General features: G+C 35.0%; 3 protein-coding genes across 3 annotated transcripts; all 3 read right to left on the bottom strand.

Moving 5' to 3' along the window:
* Positions 1-3,444: 3,444 nt before the first annotated feature.
* On the bottom strand, positions 3,445-12,284 carry LOC135169878 (probable RNA-binding protein EIF1AD). Its single transcript, XM_064135265.1, has 3 exons — positions 12,129-12,284; positions 4,817-5,096; positions 3,445-3,964 (listed from the first exon to the last, which is right to left on the bottom strand). The coding sequence occupies exons 2-3, from the start codon at positions 5,084-5,086 to the stop codon at positions 3,755-3,757; spliced, it is 480 nt and encodes a 159-aa protein (XP_063991335.1). The 5' UTR covers positions 5,087-5,096; positions 12,129-12,284; the 3' UTR covers positions 3,445-3,754.
* On the bottom strand, positions 5,105-12,109 carry LOC135169877 (DNA polymerase subunit gamma-1, mitochondrial). The gene is made up of 2 exons (XM_064135264.1): positions 11,210-12,109; positions 5,105-8,561 (listed from the first exon to the last, which is right to left on the bottom strand). Exons 1-2 carry the CDS (start codon positions 12,052-12,054, stop codon positions 5,600-5,602), a joined length of 3,807 nt encoding a protein of 1,268 aa, XP_063991334.1. The 5' UTR covers positions 12,055-12,109; the 3' UTR covers positions 5,105-5,599.
* A 2,342-nt stretch (positions 12,285-14,626) lies between the features above and the next one.
* On the bottom strand, positions 14,627-16,436 carry LOC135170179 (uncharacterized). The gene is made up of 3 exons (XM_064135739.1): positions 15,889-16,436; positions 15,139-15,436; positions 14,627-15,053 (listed from the first exon to the last, which is right to left on the bottom strand). The coding sequence occupies exons 1-3, from the start codon at positions 16,313-16,315 to the stop codon at positions 14,864-14,866; spliced, it is 915 nt and encodes a 304-aa protein (XP_063991809.1). The 5' UTR covers positions 16,316-16,436; the 3' UTR covers positions 14,627-14,863.
* Between the last annotated feature and the right edge of the window lie 10,803 nt (positions 16,437-27,239).

Here is a 27,239-nt window from a genome sequence, read left to right as displayed (position 1 = left end):
TAAATATTTATTGAGGACACACTACAAGCGAAGGAAAACGATAATACTATAGCAATTGTTATGAAACCGCAGTATTTCATTACATTTTTTTTCATGAACAACGATTTGGGTCTTCCATAGAAAATGGGGTAAAATGAATGTTGGGGACATGGGATTGAAATAACAGTAATAAACGGAATGAAAATACTACTGAAAATACAGTCACAAATCCCAAGTAAGACTTAATGAAAACGTCGGCGAAACGATGCCAATATTGTCTATTCGTTTTTCTTCACACGCAAAAAAGTATTTTCTGGAAAAAAATTTCACTCAACCTGAAGCATCCTGAAAAAAATTTCACTCAACCTGAATCTTGGAGCATCCTGGTGGAGAACACTCATCAGTACTGATGCTAGATGTCCATGTGGTGCAGAATCCCAAGTTTTTGATCATATTTCATGGAACCACGAGCTGTATCACCTTCAGAGAACAAAATTGTGTCGTAAACGGCGAGCCAACCATTGTTCCTCTTTTTATACTAAAGACTGAAGTCTATATACAACGAATATATAATCATTTTGAAGAGTGCAAACTAAATTTATAACATATCCTGATATTTTAAATTAAAATAATGTACACCAGACGCCAAATGAACACTTGTATTCCAGCACGTCAAACAATAAAAAACACTTAAGATTTTATTGTCAACATGTACGTCGCAACAAAAAAATCCATTTGTTGTCACAGAATCTGCAAAACACCTGGTTGCAGAGGGAAACGTTGTTTCTCGACAGGAGACAATGATAATTTATTTTTTCCTTGACATATTTGTTCACAATATTCACATATAATACCACAAGTGGTTCAAAATTATAGAATATTTCCCTCTAGGTTCCCTGCATACAAATGAAGTCGTCAAGTTTTTCAGGAAAAATCACTCGTGCTTCGCACTCGTGATTTTTTAGCCTGAAAAACTTGACTCCTTCATTTGTTTGCAACGAATCTATCGGGAAATATTCGATAATTTTGAACCACTTGTGGTATTATATGTGAGTATTAATTGAATTGTATTTGATTGCTTGCTAATAAAAGTATTATAACTCGTGCAAATTAAAGTTTTCAATTTTTTGTGTAATCTCGATTGATTATGATCTCAAAAGTCCGCATCTGCATTTTTTAGAGCTTATCAATGGATCTGCATGTACGTGACAAGTTTTTCTCGATTGTGCGCTAGGGAATCGGAGGATTTTTCTCCTCGTAATAAGAGAGTACGAAGATGGAATTGATAGTGATACTTGTTAGTTTAATTTTTCAAAAAATCAGAAAACACATTTCAACAATCGATATCACAGAATTGTGTATATCTTTGGATACTTGATAGCGTTAGTCCTCATTAAAACTTATGATTAGTCGAAATTTCAGATTTTTAGAAAAAAATTTAATCCATATATCTGTCGATGTTCTAAAAAAAGGTTTCAAAAAAAATTTCAGATGGCGGAGAGGAGAGGGCATAGAATGAAATTTCGTATTTTTGTGTTTCAGACCATTCGGCATCGTTTCTAATAAAAATTAACGTAGGGATTAATGTCAAGAATCAGTGATTACATTGTTTCCATTCGGCAGAAAAAATATAAAAAGCTCATGACGTCTCGGATGATATGTGAGGATCCATTTTATGTAGATCGAGCGCCATAAGAATTCACCCCCCCCCCCCGCGGCAAGGGTCATTCGCATGGTGATAGGGTCAATCTCAGGCTTTAATCAGGATCATACTCAGGATCTTCATCGAAACCTCGAACCGGTCACCAGACTCCTCTCCACGTTGTCACTTTGTCTCTCCAAGTTGAATTAGGGAAATGAAAAACAATGTTTTTCTAATAAATTTTTGGAATGAAAAAATGTCAAAAAATCCATCACCATAATGGCCACTCAGCATCTTGTAGCTTAACGCGATAAATCCTACATTCAACCTATGATTTCGGCTCAGGAATGTAGTCGCATAAGATTTTTAGTCATCTGGGCAGATATTTTTAAGGGGTTACTCTCATGTGATCACTTCGAAAAATCGATTTTTTTTTATATTTTGACAGTATAACCTACTGAAAACATGCTGTGAAAAATTCAGACCGAAATTCATAGTATTTGATAAGTTACAGCTTATAGTCGCCGACGTGTCGTAAGCGACTGTCTACCGGGCTTTAAACTTTAAACGCGTTTTTCTCGAATCATCATTTTCTGAAACGGTCATGGCCCTACAAGAAAAAGTATTCAACCGATTGCTTTAAAATTTACATATGTTCTTCTACTCATTTATAGTTATCGTCCCTACCAGAATTGTTTATTCTCAAAAATATTTTCATATTTTTTTTAAACGATTTTTAACGAAAAAGAACAAGATTTTCGTGATTTTTTTTTGAAGTTCGATATTTTTTTTTTTAATGAAATTGATTATATTTGGTAGGGACGATAGCCGCAGATCTACTGAATAATAATCCATTCGATTTTTTTTATCTCAGACAACATGAACAGCCGCTATCACCTTGACCAGTGAACTACTATTTTGTTGTAGACTACTTTGACTTAAAAAAAATATATGTTAAAAATGTAAAAAACGAAAAAAAAAATTGTTTCGTACATTTCAAAATACAAATAAAAATATATTAAAAAATCAACATGATTGAAGTTTGTTGTCGCATAAAAAAAAATTTCCTAAAAAGTGGTAAAATATAGGCGTTCACATGAGAGTAACCCCTTAAATGGTTTTCGGAGTGCTTTCCCTCTACAAAAATTCTCCGGCAAAATTTAAGCACTTGACCGCAACAGAATAACATTCACAATATGTTTCAAATACTTATCAATATTTTCATTATCGTAATTAACCATAGTACTCTTGAATTATTCATCATAATTATCGCACTTCCTCTTTGAAGGTGGGTCAAGTCCACTGGCTGTTTGAAAATTTCATTTCAATCACTTCAATGGTTCCTCTTTAAACAATTTCAACAGCTTCCACAGAAATTCATATGTCACTTGCACCTTTCCTGCAAATGCATTATGCCGGCCCTCCAGAGAATTCGTTAGTCGTGGAGCATTTTCAATAAAATCATGATTCCAGAGAAAAACAATTCCAATTAAAATCCCAGATGGACTCGTTATTCGGAGGAATGACTAATCGATTGCAACAGAACCACAATTAATTGAAAAAAAAACACGAATATTTCCAGAAATTAATTATTAACTAATTATTAATTACTAAGTAATTATTAATTAATTATTTTCGAGAAATTAATTTCAGGGAAGTTTTTACTCTGGTGAATTTTTATTTCTGGATTTTTCCTGCAGACAAAATCTGCCCCGGAATTTTTTGCGAAACTTCCATAAAGAGAAAAACTCCTTGCAAACATGTGAATAAATTATAAACAATAATCGATTGTAGAAGTGCCAACAAGAAATGAAGACCAAAAATACCAAAATATCTAGATGTTTATTTATATATATATATAATAATTAAATAATATTAGGCACTAACAAATAATAATAATATAATTGCCTAATATTAGGCAATAATATTAGGTGTTTTATTATTATTATTCCGACATAGGAGAATAGATATAAATTAAGTGGTAATTTGATTTCAACTTCCTCTACAATGACAGAAATGTAGCTCCCGTGAAAGAGGCGTGTAACGATTATAACATGTCATTATACTGTACGCTAATACCAACAATTGAACGAGAGTGCGCTATTTTACTTGATGCCATGACTGTCATGGTCATCAATCTGAATTGGAATTTTCGGAACTGGAACTCTCATTTGCATCAAAACTCCTCCGATTGGGAATTCTGCGATTTGTATTCACGAAAATTTCCCCCATCGAGTCCTCACCTAAATTATCATCAGTTTGAATGGTTCCTGAGTTCTGTTGATGGGAAGTATTAAATTTGTCTGGCCAACAGTCCTGCGATCGATAATACTTTATGTGCTCCTAGAAAATAAAGAGTTTCAATTATATCCAGCGATACCAACACTGAGAAAAAGAAAATTTACAAAATATTCATTCACTGAAAAGCAGTTTCTTGAAAAATTAACTTTCCTATTAATGATTTATCAACCACTTCGAGTTCCGCATCTGAAAATTTTCATCCACAATTTAATGTCAACGAAGTTTAATGTCATATATGTCATAAGCTCTTTCATTTGGTTCGCAATTTCTTATATGATTTGCGTATCTCGAAAAAGTAATCCAGATGTTTTTGTATAATTAAGTTCTTTTTCAATAGACTCTCAAGGTAAAAAAATCTACGTACAAAAAAAAAAAAGAAATAATAATCAATAATATTGAACAATAATGAAATAATATTGTTGACAGAAAACTAGAAACAATTCCCAAAACTTCCCAAAAATGAACCAATTTTATCGTAGGCTTTCTAGAGCTACCACTTTTGTGGTATTAAACAAATAAAATGTTTCTTACATTTTTTCCACTTTTTAGCTCACTGAATTCTAATCCGAAACTAACTTTCACGTATCACGATTGCAGAAATACGATAAAAAAATTAATACAGATTAAATTTTTAAAAATAAATTGCAAAAAAAAATCAAAAGAAATGCGTAAATAACTAAAAGCACGCTACAATAAATTTTTCAACGTAATTGCCAGCGATGAAATATTTAATACGGAAATACTTTTCCACTCATTTCTTGAAGCAAGTCATTTTCAGACCATCCTAATTACTGAAACAATAAATACTCCTCTCAAATATAATGATATTCGACAAAAATGCTTTTCTCAATGTTCACAGACTTTAAAATAAAATGTTTCAATGAGTGTACATACTTTGGTGAGTATTTTCGTGATTTCCGCCTTAACTTTGTCCCCCTCAGGTATGGGTTCGACGAGAACATAATCACCCCTTTTGACCCATATATTTTTTCTGAATTTCACTGGCATGGACACCAGATATCGCTCCCCGGAACAGTCCATTACTTCGTGAAGATTATTACCTCGTGGATCGACCAGTTGTACTATGGTTTGCGTATCCGTAGGAATGCTCAAATCCTCCTGTACCTCCTTTGTCACGTGCTTCCTTTTTGTGGCTTTTGACATTTTGATGAACCTAATAATGTTAACAAAAAAAAAACTAGAAATAATTCGCCCATCACGCATATACCCATGAGAGCAAAATAAAAAGTGACATCGAAACTCATCACTTTTCAAGTGAACGTCAGTATATTTTTTCGTTAAAGTTATGGAACTCTCTCCTGTTTGTTTTCAACTGTTCCCCTCTCGTTTCCGTCATGTCCTATGAACCAAAAAATGTCGTGACATATATCCATCAATCTCATCGTGAAAGGAGAGTCAGAGTTGAGTGATGAGATAATCGAGTTCATGTACATAATGATGTGATAGAGGAAGTCAAGTTTTCTTGAACTTCCCTTGTTACCAGCATTCGTTCCCTAGCTTCAGACAATTTGTTGAATCTAGTATTTATTGTATAAAAGTGGAAATAATTAATTTTCCTCTCATACACAGTTGAGTACCAACCAGGAACAAGACACCAGACTCATCATTCCGTGAAGTAAACTTCCTCCTGTATTTTTGTCTTCAAATTTTTCGTGTTTATCCAGTACTTTTTCCAACTTTTTTCTTTCTCATTTGTGCCGAGTGCCATGATCCAAGTGATCCCCCAGATTTTTTCAAGGCTTCCTCCACATCTAGACTTTCTCCAGGAGACACACCATATCCGTTTTCAAGTCCATGGGGATTGGACGGCGTTTTACAATCACTAGTGGATTCCTTCCTGAGTACCGAATCCACTTCGACAGAAGCAAAAAATGCTACGGACATTGGCAAGTCATTAATACCAAGTCTCGAGGCACAGAAAGATCTCGTAAGTAGATTTGTCACGTGCATCCCCAGCGCAGCGTTATACTTATACCTCGAGGGGACAATATATCGAATTTCATCATGAAATGATAGACAAAATCGAGCGTTATCACGCATCAACCATTTCATGCAGACAAGCATAAGGTGGAGAAAATCAACAGCACCGCTCTGTACAACCCAGTTGATTTTAGTTGGCAGATATTTGTCTTTCTGTTCCTCCCCAACTTCAAGAGCTCGACTGAGTCGCGAATTGAGAAATGGGGTTATTGGATGAAGACTCCCCGCAATTTCCTCCAGTCTATTGAACATCGCTGACTCAGAACCACCCCACCATTTACCGCATCCAAACATCTCCTCAACCTTCTTCCCATGAACTCGGGCCAGTTGATAAGCATCCCACGATGAATAATCCCGTTCCTCCACATCATCATTGATAAATTCCTCCCGAAGTCGATATATTTTCTTTCCTTTCGTTATACTAAACATTTTTTTCGCCTTCGAAATAGCCTCAGACTCTCCCATCGACGGATTAAATTGTTTCAAAAGTCTCTCCGCAAACTTTATCCCAGCTCCATAAATTCGAGCGTAATTTATAACTTTTGCATGATCACGAGATATACCAACGGCCTTCGCCGTCACACTGTGCATGTCCGTCCCCTTCGACTTACTTCCAATAAGTGTCATCCAGCCAAAGGGCGTAGCTCCATGAATTCCAGCACAATATGCATCCCCAATTAACGAAGCGATCCAAAGCTCTTGACTATCGACATCAGCCCCAACAATATTGTAACCTGGTGGTGCTTGAACCATAGCCCTCAACTCAGAGCCAACTCGCTCAATATGTGCATTAGAAGCGGTCATCCACGTGGGTTCGGTTGCTCTTCTCGTTAGAGTACCACTCACAACAACCTGAGGGATTATTGCACCGTAACTAGTGTGACGATGGCTTCGAATGATTGATGATGGTAAACTATCGGTATTCCACCACATCACGAGCTGGGACATTATCCGATCGCGATTATTCCTCCAATACGACACCATTCTTGCTATTTTCAGTACTTCAGTTGCACTGGAGTCCAGACCAGCGAGAATATTTTCGGAAAATTTATTCAAAAAATCTTTCGCCAGGGGATTTCCCACGTTGAGACTGGGCCCGTCCTTGTGGGGTAGTTTCAAAAACCAGCAGCAGTTGTCAATGACAACGTTGCACCAGATGCCAGTGCCTTTATAGAATATCTCGGGCACTTGATCTTTCTTCTTTGGCTTTCGTTTTTTATCCCTCCAAAATTCGGTCTTGTGGAGCTCGTTTTGGACGTCTTTCTGGAGAGCAGCCATTGCATAACTGGTATCCTGATAGCCAGATGGTGCCATAGGCAAGGGACACTGGCTGAGTAATTGTTTCAATGGGAGATTTGTGTTCACGTCAGGATGTTCATTGTATGGTACCAAGAAACCCCATCCGTGATCCTTGATGTGGTGTAGGGGATAATTTTCCCAGGTTAAATTCAATAGTTTGGGAGCTACTTTCATTGAAGTACTGATATTTACGGGCCCAGCAATCCAGTTCTTTTCATGTTGCTTCATGCACAGTTTACGATACCAAGCGGGATACCCTGACATATGTGGAAACTTTGCAGGGAGTAAATTCTTTGTGCCTTTCAAGTGAGAGAATTCGGCTTCCAGTGGATCCATTTCAACTTCATCGTCACTCAAATATTTTTCATAATCTGATTCTGATTTTTCTTCCTGTAGAGACTGTTGCTTCACATTTTCCAAAGCTTTTTTTGTCAATTTTGTTTTCATTTTCACAGGTTGTGTACTCCAATCCTGATCCCACATCCATAAGTCCTCTTTATATTTCTCATTGTGCATGAGTTTGCAAACTTCATCAGCTCTCTTGGATAAACTAACTTTTGCCTCGTAGTTTAAATCTCCAAATGTCACTTCCGACTCTTCAATGTATCTCTGCCAATTGGAATTGACAGGTAAGTAAGCAGTGCCAAGTTCGAGCATTCCGGCGAAGGTCACAGGGTGAGGAAATCTCTCTTGAAAAAGGGGAAAAAGATGTTGAAGAATTTCATGCGTTACCACGACGTCAGAGGCACAATAATCCATCAGTTCGTCGAATTTCTCGCGAACATCTGCAAGACTCCCTTCAACGAACACATCTCTCGCCTGTTTCTGGTGCTGTTTGCCACAATATAGCGAATATACGTCACCAAGATTGTTGAGAGAAGTGGAGTTCAAGAATTCGCTAGTCGACTCGCTCTTCTTGGACAGCAACAGAGATCTTTGGTAACTGTTCATTCCACTCACAGATACGTGAAGGGACATTGTGTCGACAAAACGTGTTCCTGTTGAGTTCAACCAGTACTGTTCCTTAATTCGTGCTCGATCGTAGCAGACGTTGTGCCCCACAATGATCTTTGGACTCTTTTGGTGGTCAGATAATTTTTTTCCATACTCAGATGTTGTGCTCTCCGTGGGTATCAGTAATTCAGGTGTCAAGGAATGACTCTCTGCGGATATGCTACTTCCACCTACCAGAGACTTGGATACCCAGCCATACCATGCATCAGTGCTCACTGCTGTAGCTAGAGTCGGTAAGGGACCCTCTGTGACGCACACTTCAACGTCGAAAATTAATCCGTCTTCTAGAGGGTAATCGACGGGTTCAGTTGTCCCATTGGAATATCTGGAAGCACAGAAATGGAGAATAATGCGACTGATTGAAGGACTTGTTCGAAGTTAGGGGTTTGTCAGTTTTTAAGGATATCCAAGTATTATAAAAAAATTTTGTTTAGCAAAGTCCCTTTTAACAACTTATGGAGGTGGGTCAAACGTTCGTTTGGAGCGCAGTTTTAATCCAGTTTTCCGGACATTTCACGTGGAAAATAAATTATAACACACAATTTATGTGAGAGCAGAGCCCTCGCATCTGTAATCTTATTTTTGGTAGTGTTAGAGCGTTTGTAGAGATGTATGACCGAATAAAAGTTTGTACGTTATGCTTTTAAGAATTTTTCAAAATATTAAAAAATATAAGGTTCCAGACAAATAAGTGAAGAACATTGCATTTTAAAAAGTCCAATTTAACCGGTGGTCATATTGGATGGTTTGAATCCGAGTGCTTCACTGTTGTGACAACATGGCATTCCCTCACTTTCAATTGACAGTTGATTTGTAAACATTAACAGTTTGACGAATTTTTCTGACGTCTATCACCATCGACCCCCATCTTCTTGAGGTTCTTCCCCCTGGAACTCTCAGAAAAACTTTCTTCGATCCAATTTCTGCCAAATACCCTCCCCATTTTCCCCTCATTTGGCATCAGTCAGGGAGCTGCATGACTTTTATCAAATTCATGTCTCGCAAAAATGTTAGATGAGGCAATGAGAGAGTCCCGTGTCAACAATATCAATAGCACTCAGGGCTCCCGACTGTTCATCAGAGCATACAACGACAAGAGCCAAGTAAAAAAATTAATCAGAATATTTTGCAATTTTTGCGAGAATTTTTCGTATCCGTAATGAAATAATCAGCATTAATGAATAATGAGGACTGCGGGGTTTTCTGAAGATGCTAAGGAATGAAAAGAAGGTCATTTGACGTTACTACTTGGATATCCTTAAGTTGGAAGTGGAGATTTGAAAAACGTATTTTAATATCAATTACATGCGTTAGTTATTAGTAAGTGAGGAAGATTATACGGTAATTGTTCATATTCTTAATATCGAAGTCAAATTATTTTCACTATCTATCGCAGAAATACTGAAATTGTTGGTTTGAATTTAATTACTAACTGTAATCAAAGATTAATTGATAATGGATTAACTAATAATGGAACTAAATTAGTTTAATTCATCAGATAATTGATGATGAGGGCTAGAAGATGCAACTCATTCTGTTATCTGATAACCATGGTCGTATGAATTTACAAGCTTACATAAAAAAGTAAGAAATTTATTGGTCAAGTGCTTCATTACCTAGAGTAACCATTAACAAATCGCTACACCAAAAGAGTTTTTTTCGAAAAAATTCTAGAAGATGATGAATTTTTGACTTTCACTAGGAACGTGTTTACGAGCAATGAGCATTGAAGTACTGAATGTCAATCATGTTATGCAATAAAAATATATAAAAATCAGTCTTAGTATATTTTTGAAATATCACAAAAAGGAAGAATATGGTATTGCCCTTGTTGGTAAAATATTGATATATTAAATGGTAAAGAAACAAAAATGTCAAAACCTAAAATTTTAGTGAGTAAATGAGCCCAGGTCGATGGATCAAATGTAAGTTCTAGCAAACCAATGGACAAAAAATGACCATAAAGTCCAGAAAAAAGAATTACTGTCGGTTTTGCAACTTTTCATCACTGCTAATAGTTTGGTAAACTTTGTGATGTGATCGGCAATCACTAGAAAAATTAGAAATTTTTAAAATAAATTTTAATTCTTTTAATGATCTCAGGGACATCAGAGAGTCAGTGAAAATGAAGGCATTGATGGAAAATTACCGATGATTAATGTTTTTCTTCTATAAACGTTACATTTGATCCATCGAATTACTAATTTCTTCAAAAATATAAAACATGTCCAAATACGAAAAAAATGTTCAGGTCAATTTTCCAGAAAGAAGTTGAAATGGAACTTTTTCCAAACAAAAAATTGTCTCACGAAGTTCACGTGAAATCTATTTTATTTGCTTGGCTCAGTTAGACTTTTCAATCCCTGAAGGAATAAAATATCGTGCTCCACACGGGAGTCAACTATTTTCTGACTCACGTGAGTTTATTACCCGAATCGGAGACGGGGGTTTGATCACAGCAGTCAGAAAATACTTTGCTCCCTAGAAGCACAATATACTATTTTTGGTGTCTCAAGTTTTGTTCTCTGGAAATAACTTCACGAGATCAATAAATTGTCTTAAAAATTATTTGAATTCATTTATCTCCATTACAAAGACTTTCAACTAAAGGAATGTCAACAAAGAAAAAAAAATCTAATTTTTGTAGATTCTTTTGGGATCATGAAGAAATCAGATGGCAGAATTGAAAAAGAATCCCTCATCTATGAATTAAACAGTCGTAAAGATAATTAAATTACATCAAGAGCTAATTTTTCACGTTCACGAATCATAGAAAAGAAAATCAATATTATTTTTCAAACGAACGACAATCAATGGTTCCCACTTTGATATAAAATATGATGAAAAAAATTATTTGACTAGGAACTTCTAGAAAATTTACTTGGCATTATCCTTTACTTGTAATACTTGTCAAAGAAAAGTTGTACCTCACTTAATTAACAATTTTTCTACAAGTGAATAATATAAACATACCTTGTCCAGCCTTCCTGCATCAGCCATTTTTTTGGAACTGGTGGAATCTTCTGAAGAATTCTATCAATAATCTTCAAATATGGTTCTGATTGAGCCCTCGCTATGTTATAAAAATGTTCCTCCAAATTGTTTCCCTCTAAAGCTGGTAAATCCAGGGATACATCTGGCACATAGACACCTTCCTCCACGTCCATTCCAAACTTTTTCAGCTCATTCTTCAAAGATGAGATTTTCTCCTTGGGTAAGTCCACTTTCTCCCCCGAATTTGGGAAAATTTGCTGGTGTAATTTTTTTGAAAGCATTTGCATGTTCAGTTCATTGAGTCGAGTTTCTGTTCCACCTTTCAGTCTGTCGTTTCCATTTTCATTATTTTGTTCCACTGACTGTTTAATTTTTTCATTTACATGTTCACTGTTTTTGTCTGGAAAAGTTTCGTTCTCATTTTTCCTGATTTTTGTGTCTCCAAAAATTCCATTTGTCTCACTGTCATCCCAGATGGAAGCATCATTCAAGTTTTCAGAAATAAATTTTGGTTTAAATTTACTCATTGGATTTACTAATTTGTTATCCATTGCATCATGATTATCAACATTTTCATTGAAACCAATTCCTGCATTTGTGGACGTTCCATCACTATTGTTTGAGGTTAGGTCACTCGTGGTGACAACTCTGGGTGATCTCTTAATTCTTATCACTTTCTTTGAAACTTTCTTCCCTGAAGAAAAATATTGTTCTCCACCGTTTTTTAATACGTCGTAGCACTTGTGTCTTACGAAAGTATTACTCAAATTTATTTTCATCGGCATGTTTCTTGTGGGTTTCTGTGGTCGTTGCACGAGGGACATGAACACGTGACAGAAAACGAGAGAGCATAACAAGAAATCTTTTAATATTAAAAAAAAAAAACTACGAGACGTACCTTGTGATTGGGCGATAATTATGAATTTGTCCTTTGTTGAGAAAAAATCCAAAGAAATGCCAGAAAATATCAGAAATTGAATAAAATTATTAGAGCTACGATGCAAAGGTGCATCACGTTTCGCTGTGGATCCATGGTTACTTACTTACCGACGGAGCTATACAGCGACCTTTTAAATTTCGAAAAATCAGAAAAAATTTTTAATTGATATCAGCCTATTCTGAATATCTTTGGATATTTGTTTTTGAGTGAATGCGATTGCAGCTTAAATTATGTGTTTCAGCACTCTGAAGTCGGAGTTGAAAGCTCATCACGCTAACTCTGTTGATAAATCTCATTTTTGTTACAATTTTTACAACTTTGAAAAATTGTTTCTTTTTAATTTCTTTTTTGATACTTTTACCCAATGACTTCTTTTAGATTTTGTTTAATGTATAAATGGATATTTCCTCATAAAATATAATCGAAATTTTGAGGCAATTATAGGAGATTTATCATTGATTATTTTTTTCATCCCAATTTCAACCAATCAAATGGTGGCATTTCCCGTCACGTGGTACAAGTAAGAGAGTTTTACTTCGGATATTTTTCGGATATTTCCCTGTTTGTTGCTAAGCAATGAAAATATCCGATAAACAATTTGTACGCGTTTCAAACCCCAAAACTGTCATTACAAAAAATTAAGTTCAAAGACTTTACCTCGAAATGAGCAGATTTTGACGGGAATCCTTGGAGATTATTGATCAAAAAATTTAAAAAAATGTTCCTAATAATACAGTGAAGACAAACGCCACAATTTGGAAATAATTCTCTGCATTTTGTGCAGACAAAAAATATACGGTGGAGAAGCCACGACTACGAGTGAACAACCATACTATATGACGTGAAATGCCACACATTTAATTGTTTGAAATTGGAATGAAAAAAATAATCCAGCCAAATACCCCTCGACCTTCAAAATTAATCGGATATTTCCCTCCAGTTTCCCTGCGTAGCACCGATCGGGATAAGATTCGCAGAAAAACCCTCGCGCTTCGCGCTCGGGTTTTTTAACCTGCGAACCTTATCCCTCTCGTTGCTACGCAACGAAACTCTCGGGAAATATCCGATAATTTTGAAGGTCTTGGGGTATTACTACTGAAAATATCGTATCCAAAAGTTTTTAGGATTCATTAAGAACATTTTATGGCACTAACTATAATTATAATTTTCGGGGACTCTGACGAAAATTTTATTTATTTTTGGTACAGCTGGTGTTAAATATTTGGCATTAAAAATTCATAAGATTTCGTTTATATTGTTAAATTTTTTCTCATGAGATTTTTTTAATTATTAAAGTTATTACAATGATTAAAGACGCATTTTTTCTGAATCTTTCTACTACATTTGGTGCTGCTTTTCATGTCATGATTTGAGTAAAAAAAAGAAATTGCATGGCCCCGTACTCTGATAGAATAAATTCTCGTTTAACAACTACTTATTGACAGAGCTACCAGCTGTCTTTGAATATCTCCAATTTATTTCTTTTCTATTTTCTTCTTTATTTCCTTTCTCATAAAATACTCAGGGATTCTGATTAGGATTTTTTTGCATAAATACTATTGAATATTCAGTAACGAAAAATTATTAGATTTTAATTTTACTGTGAAATTGTGTCTCGTCTGATTCTTTAAATTTAAGGTATTGAGCAATGATGGAAAAGCACTATTCAGTACATTCAGCATAGAAACAATTACCCCAATTGAGCTATTCCCGAAAGAAACTGCAATAAATTAAATTAAATTAAATAAACAATTTAATTCTGTTAATTTTATAAATTCCATATTTGTAGTTGTAATGTACCATGAAGACAAAGGAGTGCAAAGCTACTAGTTTAAAATGCTTAAATAAAAATATTATTGAACAAGCATTTCTCAATTTTTTTTTCATTACGTTAGTTTTACTTTACATGACATGATCACAGTGAAAACGAATCATAGAAAATGTAGAGCGCCGTCATTTTATAAAAAGAAATGCGCATATCAAAGGATCAAAGTCGATTGACTTTTCTTTTTAAATATAACATAGAACCAGAGTCTAAAATAACTTAAGAATTTTAATTGAATTGCAATAGATTTTTTTGAAACTGGCAATACAATCTTCTAGTTTAGTTGCCAGATTTTTTTCGGTGAATTGTTTATATCAATAGAATAAACTCTGATGGAAACATAGGACGCTTTTTCATCCAAAGCTCATGCAAAAACATCAGAAAAGTTGCAAATTTAATTTATTTGTTTATGTGAACTAGAAAAAATTACTTCTATATATCTAGGAAAGAAATGTCAGCAGTTGTTCTATTTCACGAAACAATTTTTAATATAAATTGTACTGAATAAAACTATAGAATGGTTGAAACATAATCGAATTATATTTTAATTGTTGTATACATTTATTGTGTATAATATATTATTTAAATAGAAATGTAATTTCTAAGCTGACGAGAATTGTTATCTAAGCTTATAAAACTTAACATATAAATTAAATTACAAATATACATGTTTTGTATTATATATTTAATCATACGTATTGATAAAAGTGATATACACTCATTAAAGTGATTAAATCATTCATTAAATTTTTATTTATCTACATTTTTCATGTTATCAACATACTCTGGTATTTTTTCATTAAAAAAATTGAAATTCTCCACAGTCTAATTAAAGTTGAATTTTTACGATGTGCCTCATCATCATCAATCATTTTCCTTCTCTACATTTCTTAGTCGTGCAATGCAATTTATTTCTCATGATTTCATCTGCTGTAAAAGATATAGCATCGCTATATTCACTCGTCCAAGGGTCTGCAAATTGATGTTGTTGTTTGGCTGCATTTCCAGGCACCATTTGTTCAAATTTTCTGTTAGATTTTTTTATCGTTTTCAAATTTCTATGGAAAACAGATTAAAGTATTAGTTCTGGCTTTTATGTGGTGGATAAATTTGATATTAACGGCGAGGTAAAGTTTCACATACTTTCTTCGCTGCATCTTTGATACCCCCAGAGGCATTTTGGTAATAACATTCGTTGCTTTGGAGTCCTGATAGTCTTTCGAGTCTGGTGGTTGGCTTGCGGTAGTATTTGTTCTACTTGCTACATTCTGCCCACTGGCTGACTTGTCAGACGGTTGATCGAAAGCTGTGCTACGTGGAGGCCTTCCAGGTATTTCATGTCCTCCAATGTAAGGTAATTTAACTGGCACTCTGCATTTTACCTCTGGAGACTTGTCCTTCACATTGATTTCTTTGTCGTAATCAATGTAAGGATATTCCACTGCGGAAAAAATCGTCAATTAGAAAAAAAATTGAAGAATATTTTTATAAAGTTAAAATGTTTTTCTCGACCCTGCAGTTTGCGCCGAGATCGTAAGACAGCACAGTAATTTTTATTAGAATCACACGATAAAAATTGTCAGATTTTTTGGGGATCAAGTCGAAGTCCTCGAGGATAAAAAATAATAAAAAAACTACGAATATATATACACAACCCAACAATATATTTCACATCTTAATCAAGAACCGAATATTTTTTTTATGAACGTGACATGACTTCATGGAATCTATTGGCAACAGAAAATGCTTCACCAACTTATCTTGCAGAGGTTTAACATTTCGTAACGACAAAATTAATTTTTAATGATCAGAAATGGTGAAAAATTGTTTACCATCGCTAATTATAAGTTTAGTCGTCTAAGGAAGTTTTTGAAAACGATGTTCAATGCTCACCTAAATGATCATAATCTACTTGATATGTACTCTTCAATCGATTTTCATGTATGATCCTGAGGGTATCATAACCAGGCATCGATGGCTCTCGTGGAGATGACAACTCTTCAAACGTTTTTGTCCAATTTTTAATACTATTGCATTGAATTGGTTTATCAGGATTGACGTCCAAGGCTGTATTCACTGCATAAAGTTTGGGTTCAAGGAGTAACCTCATTGGTCCCAGGCGACTCCACTCATATCCGTCCGATTGGGACGTTGATTTCCACTCATGTCTCACTTGATTTTCGTGTAATGGCTCATTACAAATGAACTCCTCATTATTTTGAGGTAACTGTTGCGTCATTTGAAATGTTTGTGGAGGTATTGGAAAGTTTTTCACATGTGGCCACTCGTAATCATTGCTGTAGGTCGTGGTGATATTCATGTCGTTGATAATTATTGATAAAGTTGTTGATTGGTTCGTTCAATAGCATCTGTACGGTGAAATCTAACTGTGACTTTCGCATTCTTCCAAAGGTTATGATAAAAAATGAACGCGAATGTTCTTGCAATTAAGTGCAACCAAAAATAGATGACGATTTCCAAGTTCTTAAGGGGTTATTCTCATGTGAACGCCTATATTTTACCACTTTTTCGGAATTTTTTTTTTTATGCGGCAACAAACTTCAATCATGTTGATTTTTCAATATATTTTTATTTGTATTTTGAAATATACGAAAAAAAATTTTTTTTTCGTTTTTTACATTTTTAACATATATTTTTTTTAAGTCAAAGTAGTCCCCAACAAAAAAAGGTAGTTCACTGATCAAGGTGATAGCGGCTGTTCATGTTGTCTGACATAAAAAAATCGAATGGATTATTATTCAGTAGATCTGTGGCTATCGTCCCTACCAAATAAAATCAATTTCATTAAAAACAAAAAAAAATATCGAACTTCAAAAAAAAAATCACGAAAATCTCCTTCTTTTTCGTTACAAATCGTTTAAAAAAAATATGAAGATATTGTCGAAAATAAACAATTGTGGTAGGGACGATAACTATAAATGAGTAGAAGAACATATGTAAATTTTAAAGCAATCGGTTGAATACTTTTTCTTGTAGGACCTTGACCGTTTCAGAAAATGATGATTCGAGAAAAACGCGTTTAAAGTTGAAAGCCTGGTAGACAATCGCTTACGACACGTCGGCGACTATGAGCTGTAACTTATCAAATACTATGAATTTCGGTCTGAATTTTCCACAGCATGTTTTCAATAGGTTTTACTGTCAAAATATCAAAAAAAAAAAAAATCGATTTTTTGAAGTGCTCACATGAGAATAACCCCTTAATAGAAGTGACTGTATGAAAATAAGATGTTATTTCAGTTGTTTAAGTGGCTGGGAGTTGAGTGATTGAGTGGGGATTAATAAATGATGATCCGATTTTAGTCCTGCAGCAATGTCGATATATTTCACAAATGTCTATTTACACTATTTGATGGTATTGAGGTCGCAGTAATTTTCATGGTGGAAGATATGATTTTTGATATAGTAAACCGTAGATATGATAATTAACGCCCGATGGACGGAGGGATAAATCTGTGAATTTTTAGAATATTGTTACGTGTCCCCCCTTCGAATATCATTCTTTTGTCTATGACCTGAACTTGGTCAGAAGAACGACTGTCTTTTGGATTACGTTAGTCGTGGTGTGTCTCTCTTCGGAGCTCTTACGTGACATATCGTAATATTCCTTGTAATTGATAAACCGCCCCAAACATTTACCAACCTGTGTCATTTTTATTCTTCGCTGGATATAACAATATAATTCCGATAAAAATTTCTGTTCTGTTTTACAATCTCGGTATAAATTAAATCACAAATATACATGTTTTGTATTATATATTTAACCATACATATTGATAAAAGTGATAAAAAGTCATTAAAGTGATTAAATGATTCATTAAATTTTTATTTATCGACATTTTTCATGTTATCAATATACTCTGGTATTTTTTCATAAAAAAAATTGAAATTCTCCACAGCCTAATTAAAGTTGCATTTTTAAGATGTGCCTCGTGTGCTCATCATCATCTCGGTGTTCGAGGTAGTTGCCGGGATAGTCTCAGTAAATTTAATAAAAATAATAAATAATTACTGAATCCCTCTCTGAGGTTGTAAATCTCAGGTATACCAATAGGTACGTCAACGATGTCTCCGGAAAGGTTGCGAACGAATAGTGAGTCGAAAGCAGGAAATTGTTTCTGATTAAATTTCAGAATAAATTGAAAAAATAAACGCGATTCACTCAAAGTTATTTATTTTTTAAATGATAATAATGTGGAATTTAAACTTCTAGGGAATTACACATATCAAAAACAACGCACATTGGTCAAGAAGAGAACAAGTTCGACGGTCTTGTCTCGAAACAGTCTTAACTAGTAACTAACTTAGAAATTTTTCTTAAACTTTATCGCCTTAGATTACAAGGGAGTGAGGGAAGAGGGTTGTCCTTTTTAATGGAGAGGATAGAGAAATAGTTTAATTGGTCGAAAACTATTGGAAAGCAGAAAAATATGCCCTGGTCTGTTAACTAGACGAGAAGTATGTTGGGTCTTTCATTGAGGACTGAAAAAATAAAAAAAAAGGAAAAATTCGATACGGTCTTCGGGAGTACGTTTTATGACGAATATGTGTTTTTGGGGAATAGGCTTTCTAGTGAAGAAGTTTGAGAAAAGGAAAGAATTTTTGTACAAAATAATTTTTATATGACATCCAAAACGAGATAAATTATGATCTTTTATGACTCCTACGTGCAAAAATTGAACCCGAAGGGATTTTAATTATTTACAGTATATCAGGGAACACCTGAGAAACATAAAAGGTCGTCTTAGTTTTTTTTTTATATAGTATAGTACCTGAGACACGCACTAACCCTCTAACGAGACCCACTAATTTTGACGGGGTGGCGGAACAAATATCCCCCGGTCACGGATATCATCCCCGTGGCACTTCTCTCTTCGGGCCTTTCAAATCCACTTCCCTTTTGTCCGCACCTATACTCCTAGGAGCTGTAATGTATCTCGGTGGAGTCCGGTCTTATAATATTTAACCTATCGTCCTCAAACCAGTCGGGTAGGAAGCCCTTTCCGCGCCTCAGTAACGAACATTTATATTTTTAAAAACTGTGAATGTGATCAATAATTGAATAAAAATAAATCTTTTTTTTTCGAACATTTTTATTTGAAATTAAAATATGTCTGAAATAAATTTAAAAAACGAAAAATTAAGAATTATTTTGGGGATATGTTTTCCAGGATTCATTTTGACGATATGTAACGATATTTCCCAATTTTATTTTTAATCGAATTCCGATTCCGAACACTGACAATAATTCGTTAAGCTACCTTCAGACTTATCGTCCTATTCTCTTTCTCACACTTCTCCATCACGTTTGGCCAGACTCCAACAGAATGGGTATATGGATATCTCTGCATCGATGGCGCAACTGCAGCACATACAGCAAAATATATGTACAGCGAAAGCTCAATGTATGTAGAAATAAATGAGCCAACCACGTGTATTCCATTCAATTTTTTTCAACCAGACTTATGTTTTTCATTAATGATTTTTCAAATTATTGCCTTTTCATTATAACTTTTAATCTTTAAAAATAGTTTATTTCTTCTGTTGATGATCGAACCACGAGACCTGCGAGATAGTGATAATACATGGAACATATATGATGGCAAAAATTATTCGCACATATTTCGCTGATGATTTTTTAATTAACAATTTTTCCTTCGTTGTGATGTAAAACTACAGAAAATGCCCTGTACCAATCACACTCTAAAGATATCGCTGTCGTCCGACAGCAGCCGAAATAGAATGACGACGTCATTTCGATCCTCCAACTGAGAGAGAATAAGAAACAACAACGAGAATTAGCGGTGATAGTTTATCTTGAAGATTTCTGTGGGCACCTACAACTCTAGAATCCATTATTCAGGGGGTCTTTATTTTTACTAGTAAATCAAGGTACTGTATTCCCCTGAGAATTTTGCATTACTTCGTTCTCATGCCGTGTATGGAAGACTGATGTGGCATGTCAAACGATTTTTTATTTAGTATTTTTCCGTTCCCGTTTTTTTGGGGAAAATCTAAATTTCTATCTTAAGCCAATTCACCAATAAATTCATAAGAAACTGAAAAATTTCAGGCGCATCCTTTAGAATATATTAAACTATAGAATTCTTTTGAATGTTTTCGGAATATTTCTCATTTTATCTTTCAGCACATTTTGCTTTTGAGAATTTTCAGCATTTTATTAAAATAACTCTCAATTCCCCGCACCTATAAGGAACTATTCTAATCCCTTTATTGACGGTAAACTCTGCGCGTGGAATTACTTTATAGATTCTTTTCCCCAAATATTATATTGTCAACTGCAATAATCATTTTTCGGCTTAATACAAAATTCTTGATCAACAGGCTTATTACTTTTTCTCGACCCTGAAACATTTCGAAATTCATTTTCCACTTCCACAATTTTTCATCCAGCCAGTATTGTCGTGACCACCCCCAGCCTAACAAGAGATGAGGAATGGCCGACAGCGGGCCGACATTCGACCAATGATGGTCGACAGTGGGCCGACATTCGACCAATGATTGCCGACAGTCGGCCGACTGTCGGCTATTCCGCATCTCCTGTGAGGGCAGAGAGGAAATCACCAATGGCCCAGGCTTCACCCAAGCTATTCCCAAGACTAGGTTAGCTTGGATGAGGCTTGGCATCCAAGCCTGGATCAATAGTGGATGAGCATTGGAAGGTAACGTGGGGCCAAGCCTGGTAACGAGGCCTGTCCGAAGCTCACTTATTAAGGCTGGTCCAGGCTTTCGAACCAGCGGCGTTCCAAGCTCATATATTAAAAAATGCCTAGGCTTTATTCAAACAGTTTATAGTACTGAACATATCCAGATAAATTACAAATGAACCAGATACCTTGTGGCATTCGAAAACTTACTTTACACTTATGTAACGATATAGGGTTAACAATTAGGCATAATACCATAGGACATTGCCACCCTTTGGTTTCACGTGTAAGTAAAATCAGCATGTCGCCTAGTTAAAAAGAAATAAATTTCAGTCAGTTCGTCAGTCTGGGCCCAGGACTGGTCGAGACGCTATGAACTAAGGCTGAATGAACCAGACTTTTCCCAGGCTTGACACAAGCTTGGTACCCAGGTTTGACATCAGGGAATGATCCAAGCCTGAGCTTTCTCTGGTGTGACTAAGATACCAAGCCTGGTGGAGTCTAGGATTACCAACGCTTGGGCAGCCGGGCCTAACCCATCCTTGGCCCGGGCGTGAAGCTTGGCGATTCCTCCCTGGGTCATAGTAAAAACATCTCAACAGAGATCCTTCCCTTCTTTCCAATATCTGTGCGTTGCAGTTCATCCTTTGTTTATAAAATATATTCGAAATTTTGTATTAAAAGTGTTATGTATAATTCAAATAAATTCCCATTCCCCTGGAAAGAACATTAAAACAGCTACACAAAGATTACTTTAGCGTGTAGCCAAAAATTGAAGATATTGTTCTGTGTAGATCAGATTTCTGGAATTTACGACTCCAGAAAGTTAAAATCGAATGCAGTATTCTCCGCAATTTAATTCAACTGATGAATGAGTATCATGAACATCGCAGGAGGTAAGTCAATCGACAACAACGAATTTGTCAGAAGATTCATTCATTAAGTCAGAAGATTCGTTCTATTGGAAGCTTCAACCGATGGTCATGCCAATGGAGTCATAAAATTATGAAAAATTGATTGGAGTCAATTATTTTTCATTTTCATTCAAAAATCAACAATTGTCTTATGGTAATAGTTGATTCATTTCAAGTTGATGAAGTAAGTAGACATCATCTGCACGACTTAATGTATGCAATACGAAGTTTTCTATACATTATGTTTAAGTGGTCGATGGCAGATTTTTATAACAATGTTATAAATGGATAATAAAATAAATATGTGTTAATTTTGGTTTCCAGTCTATTTAAGTCTAAGGTCTGGTTGATGCCAGACTCAGGTGGAGATTAGCTTGGATTCGGCCTGCTTTGCGCTGGTGGGCCTAGGTTGGGCTTCTCCCTTGAACCAAGCTCAACTTCCCAAGCTTCATCCAATGTTGCACTCCTAGCATATGCCACGTTAAGGGGTTATTCTCATGTGAACGCCTATATTTTACCACTTTTTCGGAATTTTTTTTTTATGCGACAACAAACTTCAATCATGTTGATTTTTAAATATATTTTTATTTGTATTTTGAAATATACGAAAAAAATTTTTTTTTTCGTTTTTTACATTTTTAACATATATTTTTTTAAAGTCAAAGTCGTCCCCAACAAAAAAAGGTAGTTCACTGGTCAAGGTGATAGCGGCTGTTCATGTTGTCTGACATAAAAAAATCGAATGGATTATTATTCAGTAGATCTGTGGCTATCGTCCCTACCAAATATAATCAATTTCATTAAAAACAAAAAAAATATCGAACTTCAAAAAAAAAATCACGAAAATCTCCTTCTTTTTCGTTACAAATCGTTTAAAAAAAATATGAAGATATTGTCGAAAATAAACAATTGTGGTAGGGACGATAACTATAAATGAGTAGAAGAACATATGTAAATTTTAAAGCAATCGGTTGAATACTTTTTCTTGTAGGACCTTGACCGTTTCAGAAAATGATGATTCGAGAAAAACGCGTTTAAAGTTTAAAGCCTGGTAGACAATCGCTTACGACACGTCGGCGACTATGAGCTGTAACTTATCAAATACTATGCATTTCGGTCTGAATTTTTCACAGCATGTTTTCAATAGGTTTTACTGTCAAAATATATTAAAAAAAAAATCGATTTTTTGAAGTGCTCACATGAGAATAACCCCTTAAGCCCAAGCTATCACGCCAGTCTAGCAACAGACTTGGCTTGTCTTGGTCTCAACCTGGACCAATGTACTCATCAATGTATTTCCTCTCACCAACAAGACACCAACACAAATTTACACATGAATCAAGCACATCTCAGAATGCTGACGACAAATATGCGAATTTTCAGAACATGACATGCTGAAATCGCCACATTATGGCTCATAACTATTGATGTAGAGGATGAACTGACGAATATAAGGTATTACTTGGAGATCTCATTGATCTGAATTTTTGTGCAAAATGTTACACAATCGTTCTCCAGCAACGAAGCTATCGGTAAATATCCGATAAGTTTGCAACGCTAGTGGTATCACTAGTGAACGTTTTTCACTGCATGAAACAAAAAGAAATGATGAAATTAAGTTGAAGAGATGTTTCCGAATTTTTAAATAGAGCAAACGGCATCGTTTGTTCTGCTGTTCAAGAGTATGTGGGAGTATAACATGATCGCTTGGAATAATAACAAAAAGAATGAGCAACATATCGCGAGAATATTCAACGTAAGCTTGTCAGCATATAGGTGAGGAATTTCTAATTGAAATTCATGCCATCTAATCAAAGGAAGAGGAATCCTCTTTCACGAAAGCAGTGTTTTAAAATTAAATGGTCGTCTTTGAATTGAAAATTATGTTTTATACTGGGTGACCCGGTGAAAATAGCCCACATGAATAATTCGTAAAAAGGCAGTGAGAGAAAAATAGAATTTTTTCAATTAAATATTCTTCTGACAAGAATTTAAAGCACATTTTCTAATGGAAATTTAAAGCGTATTTTTCAATGGAAATTTAATGCATTTGTTTCTTCACAACAAATATGATTGGTAAATTTTTTTTTCTCTTAGTGAGGGGCTGCATGAAAAATTGTTTCATTCCAAATTGAAGGGATACCCTACTAGCTTCATTCTAAGATTGCAAGTTCATGGAAAATTTTTTGAAATGAGTACTTTATTTTTCATTTCTAAGAAAATTGTTCCTCTTAAGGAAACGTTTTTAGACATCGCGTCATTTATATCAATTGCGTCGATTTTAGGTCCAAAAAACCAGCCGGGTTTTTATGGTTTTTTGGGCCTAAATGGGCCAGGAACTGGAAATTTACGCTCTTCACACCGTTGCAGATCCAACAAATCAATCTTTTCATTTGTTAAACGATAAACTGCGTTCCAATGTAAGCAATGTGTTGCGTATCAAATCAGGTGAAGTCATAATTTTCTTTTGGAAATGAAATTATTCAACTTATGTGGAAGAATTTTCCTTAATATTCATTCAAATAGTTTTTCTCCCCAACCAGATTTAGTAAAACTTTGTGATGGCCAATTTCACGATCTTTGACAAAGAATAATAAAATCCAAAATTCTTTCGATCACCCTTCTTCACCTCTGGACCTCTCCAATGTTTTTATGGAGATAACCCTCACTACCTTCTCAATTGCTAAATTATTTTATAATTCCGTTCTCCCATGGGCCTATTTTTACTCGATGCCATTATTACCCCTTATTTCTACATTTATTACATTTGACCCTCCTTGATTCTTCCAGACAGATGTGTTTTGGAGAATCGTCTCCAAAGGACACTAACCTCTCCCATTCTCTCTACTTGCACCTCGCCAATTAAATGACATTTCTAGAAATTTTTCCTCTTCCATTTTTTCCATCCCTCCCACTTTTCTTCCCAAGTTGTCTCCATAATTTATCCTACTCCTCAGTATCATCCCAACTGCCCAAATAGTCACCTCATCGGAGGTCTCCAGTCTGATTATATTTGTGTATAATAAATTCAATATTTGAGATAAATCGTGAGTGTGATTCATCTCCTCATCATAAATCAGCTACACAAAGCACACTTCGGCGTGCAGCAGAATTGAAAATACTAGCCAGTGTAGGTCAGAACTCTGGATCTTACAACTCCAGAATGTTCAAATCGAACACAGTATTAAACCAGTTCAATACACAATGCACAATTTGTGTGTTATTCGAGGCTAGTTAGTGTGGTTAACGGTCACTTCATCACATAAAGTTAACACATGCATTTTCAACATTTGAAAATTAAACATTTTCAAATTCATCACGTGTAGTGTTCATCATTTTTAATTTCAACATATGCAAATTCACCACATGCTGTAGGTATGTGTTCATGTATTTGGATACAGATATTGAACATGTTATTTTGCTTTGATAACCCTACCTGTAATGATATTTGAGGGACTATAGCAATAGACTGAGTGACATTGCTTAATTACCTAGATCGTTGGGGTAATTGAAATTCATCGTTCACTGCCAAATGTAATTGCGACAAATGGACTGCCATGTTATTATATTTTGTACTTACCCAAAGAGGCAAATGACAATTACTCAGTGATGGTTTTATTCATTACCCTATATAAATATCCCGTTTTCCCAGGTGGCAATTAATGCCCAGCCCAGGCTTCGTTCAGCCCTGGGCCAAACCTAGTGAAGCTTGATAGGAAGGAGATAGGAAATAGGAAGGCCTATTCTATCTCCTAGGAAGAAGTAGATAGGATAAATCTGCGAATTTAAATTCCATTTTTTTCGACTGATTATTTCCAATATATTATCGTATATTATTTTGTCGTAATATTCTGTTGTGTGATATTTTGTCATGTTACCTAATAGTTAGCATGTAAAGTATGTAGTATCGCGAATAATTATGGGGAAATCCCCAGTTTAAGAATGATAATCTGTCAAATATTTTAGACAGATGTTCCTCGTATTTTATTAAGAGAGTCTAGGGATAAGTTTGTATAGTAGTTTTAGCGCAGGTGCTATTTGTGGGGAAACCCCGCAAATAGACATTGTATCGTTTGAAAAATACTTCCAAACGCCGTGGTAAACTTTGTTCGGATATTAAATGGGATTGATAAAAGACTAGAAAATATAACACTTTTTGATATAATAAAGAATTTATTTAATTGTAGATTGTACAATGTCACAGTGGACTGTATTGAATGGTAGAACGTAACTGACTAAAAATGAGCAAGTCGCAAAATTATGGCGTTTGGCGCAAATGACCGGAAATGAATGGGGAAAATTAAGACATAGATGTTCCAGCAATGAAATTCATAATTCTAATCAGACACAATATCAAGAAAGAATTGATATGACGACTCAACAGACATAGATTGGTACAGGGATGCAGGCCTGTACTGTAGAAATACTTGGAGGGTCATATTTTGTGGGTTTATGAGGCCCACAGATGTGACAGGCGGAGATCGTTATAGCTAGCGTGGTCCAGGGATGCTAGGACCACGTGACGCGATTAGGGCCCAGTCCAGGGTTGAGAAGAGGGACGGTCAGAGTCGTGACTTAGCAGCGATAGACGTTAGACGTGTTTTTTAAGATAGACGTAGACTTAGACGCTTTTGTGTTGTGTGTTCAAGAGTGTGATCGAGAGTGCATTGAGAATTCTGGAATGTGTTAAGAATAGCGACTATAGTGAATATTGTGTTAAGATCATTGTACACCTTTTTACTAAAAATAAACTGTTGTATCTTTTTAAAAGTAACCCTACAAGTATATGCGTGCATAATATAATGTTGAGCTTGCTGTCGGGATTAATAGTAATTGAATCTATTTGATATAAAATGCGTCAGTCATTTATAAAGGATACTAACATTGCACATTCTTTGCAAACCTCGAATGGTGCTTTAGGGAAAATAAAAGTTTCACTGGCAGACAGAGGCCAACTTTTCTCATGAATTTCTGCATGAAATTCAATGTTAGCTAAATTCCTCGAGCCTCACACTCTTTGTTAAACTTCGTTACTCTGTGAGAAAAGTATTCACCAAACCCACTTCCTTTGTGCTTTGATGATATAAATATCTTTCTCATCCAGATTCTTGTGGGAACATTTATGGAAATTTTGATAATTTAATTTTAACTCCATGCCCGTCATGTGGAGAGAGTCACAATCGAGAATGATGACATGAAGATTTTCTTTGTGAAACGTTTTCCTAGAGATTGAAGTTGTGTGTGCTTTTGAATTAATGCAATTAGTTGAAAATTTTAGCCTCCTACGAAGTCACTTACTCAGCTGGATTATGGAAAATATTGTGACACAATGAATAGTGTGCCTATTGGAAATGGGTTAATTGAAATAAAAATTCTTGAAATAAGTTAAACTATTTCTTCACTTTATTATGTAACTCAAATAATTGTGCTTGGAGGATAAATCCGCTCTGTACCGATTCCTTAGAGGAACTAACTAGATTTACAAAGGGAAATCCCTGGAGCTTTTAGTCACTTGCTCTCAAACAGTCCTATTTATTCCACTTTGTCTACATACTTAAAATCAAACCTAAACACAATACCTCACACTTCTCAGAATTTCAGTCAACAAAAATGTTTTTCAATTTAAAGTATAAACACTCAG

The sequence above is a fragment of the Diachasmimorpha longicaudata genome, chromosome 16 (assembly GCF_034640455.1).
Source record: "Diachasmimorpha longicaudata isolate KC_UGA_2023 chromosome 16, iyDiaLong2, whole genome shotgun sequence".
In the NCBI taxonomy this organism is placed as follows: domain Eukaryota; kingdom Metazoa; phylum Arthropoda; class Insecta; order Hymenoptera; family Braconidae; genus Diachasmimorpha; species Diachasmimorpha longicaudata.
The sequence above is the reverse complement of the archived record's forward strand: the minus strand, read 5'-3'. Positions and strand labels throughout refer to the sequence as shown.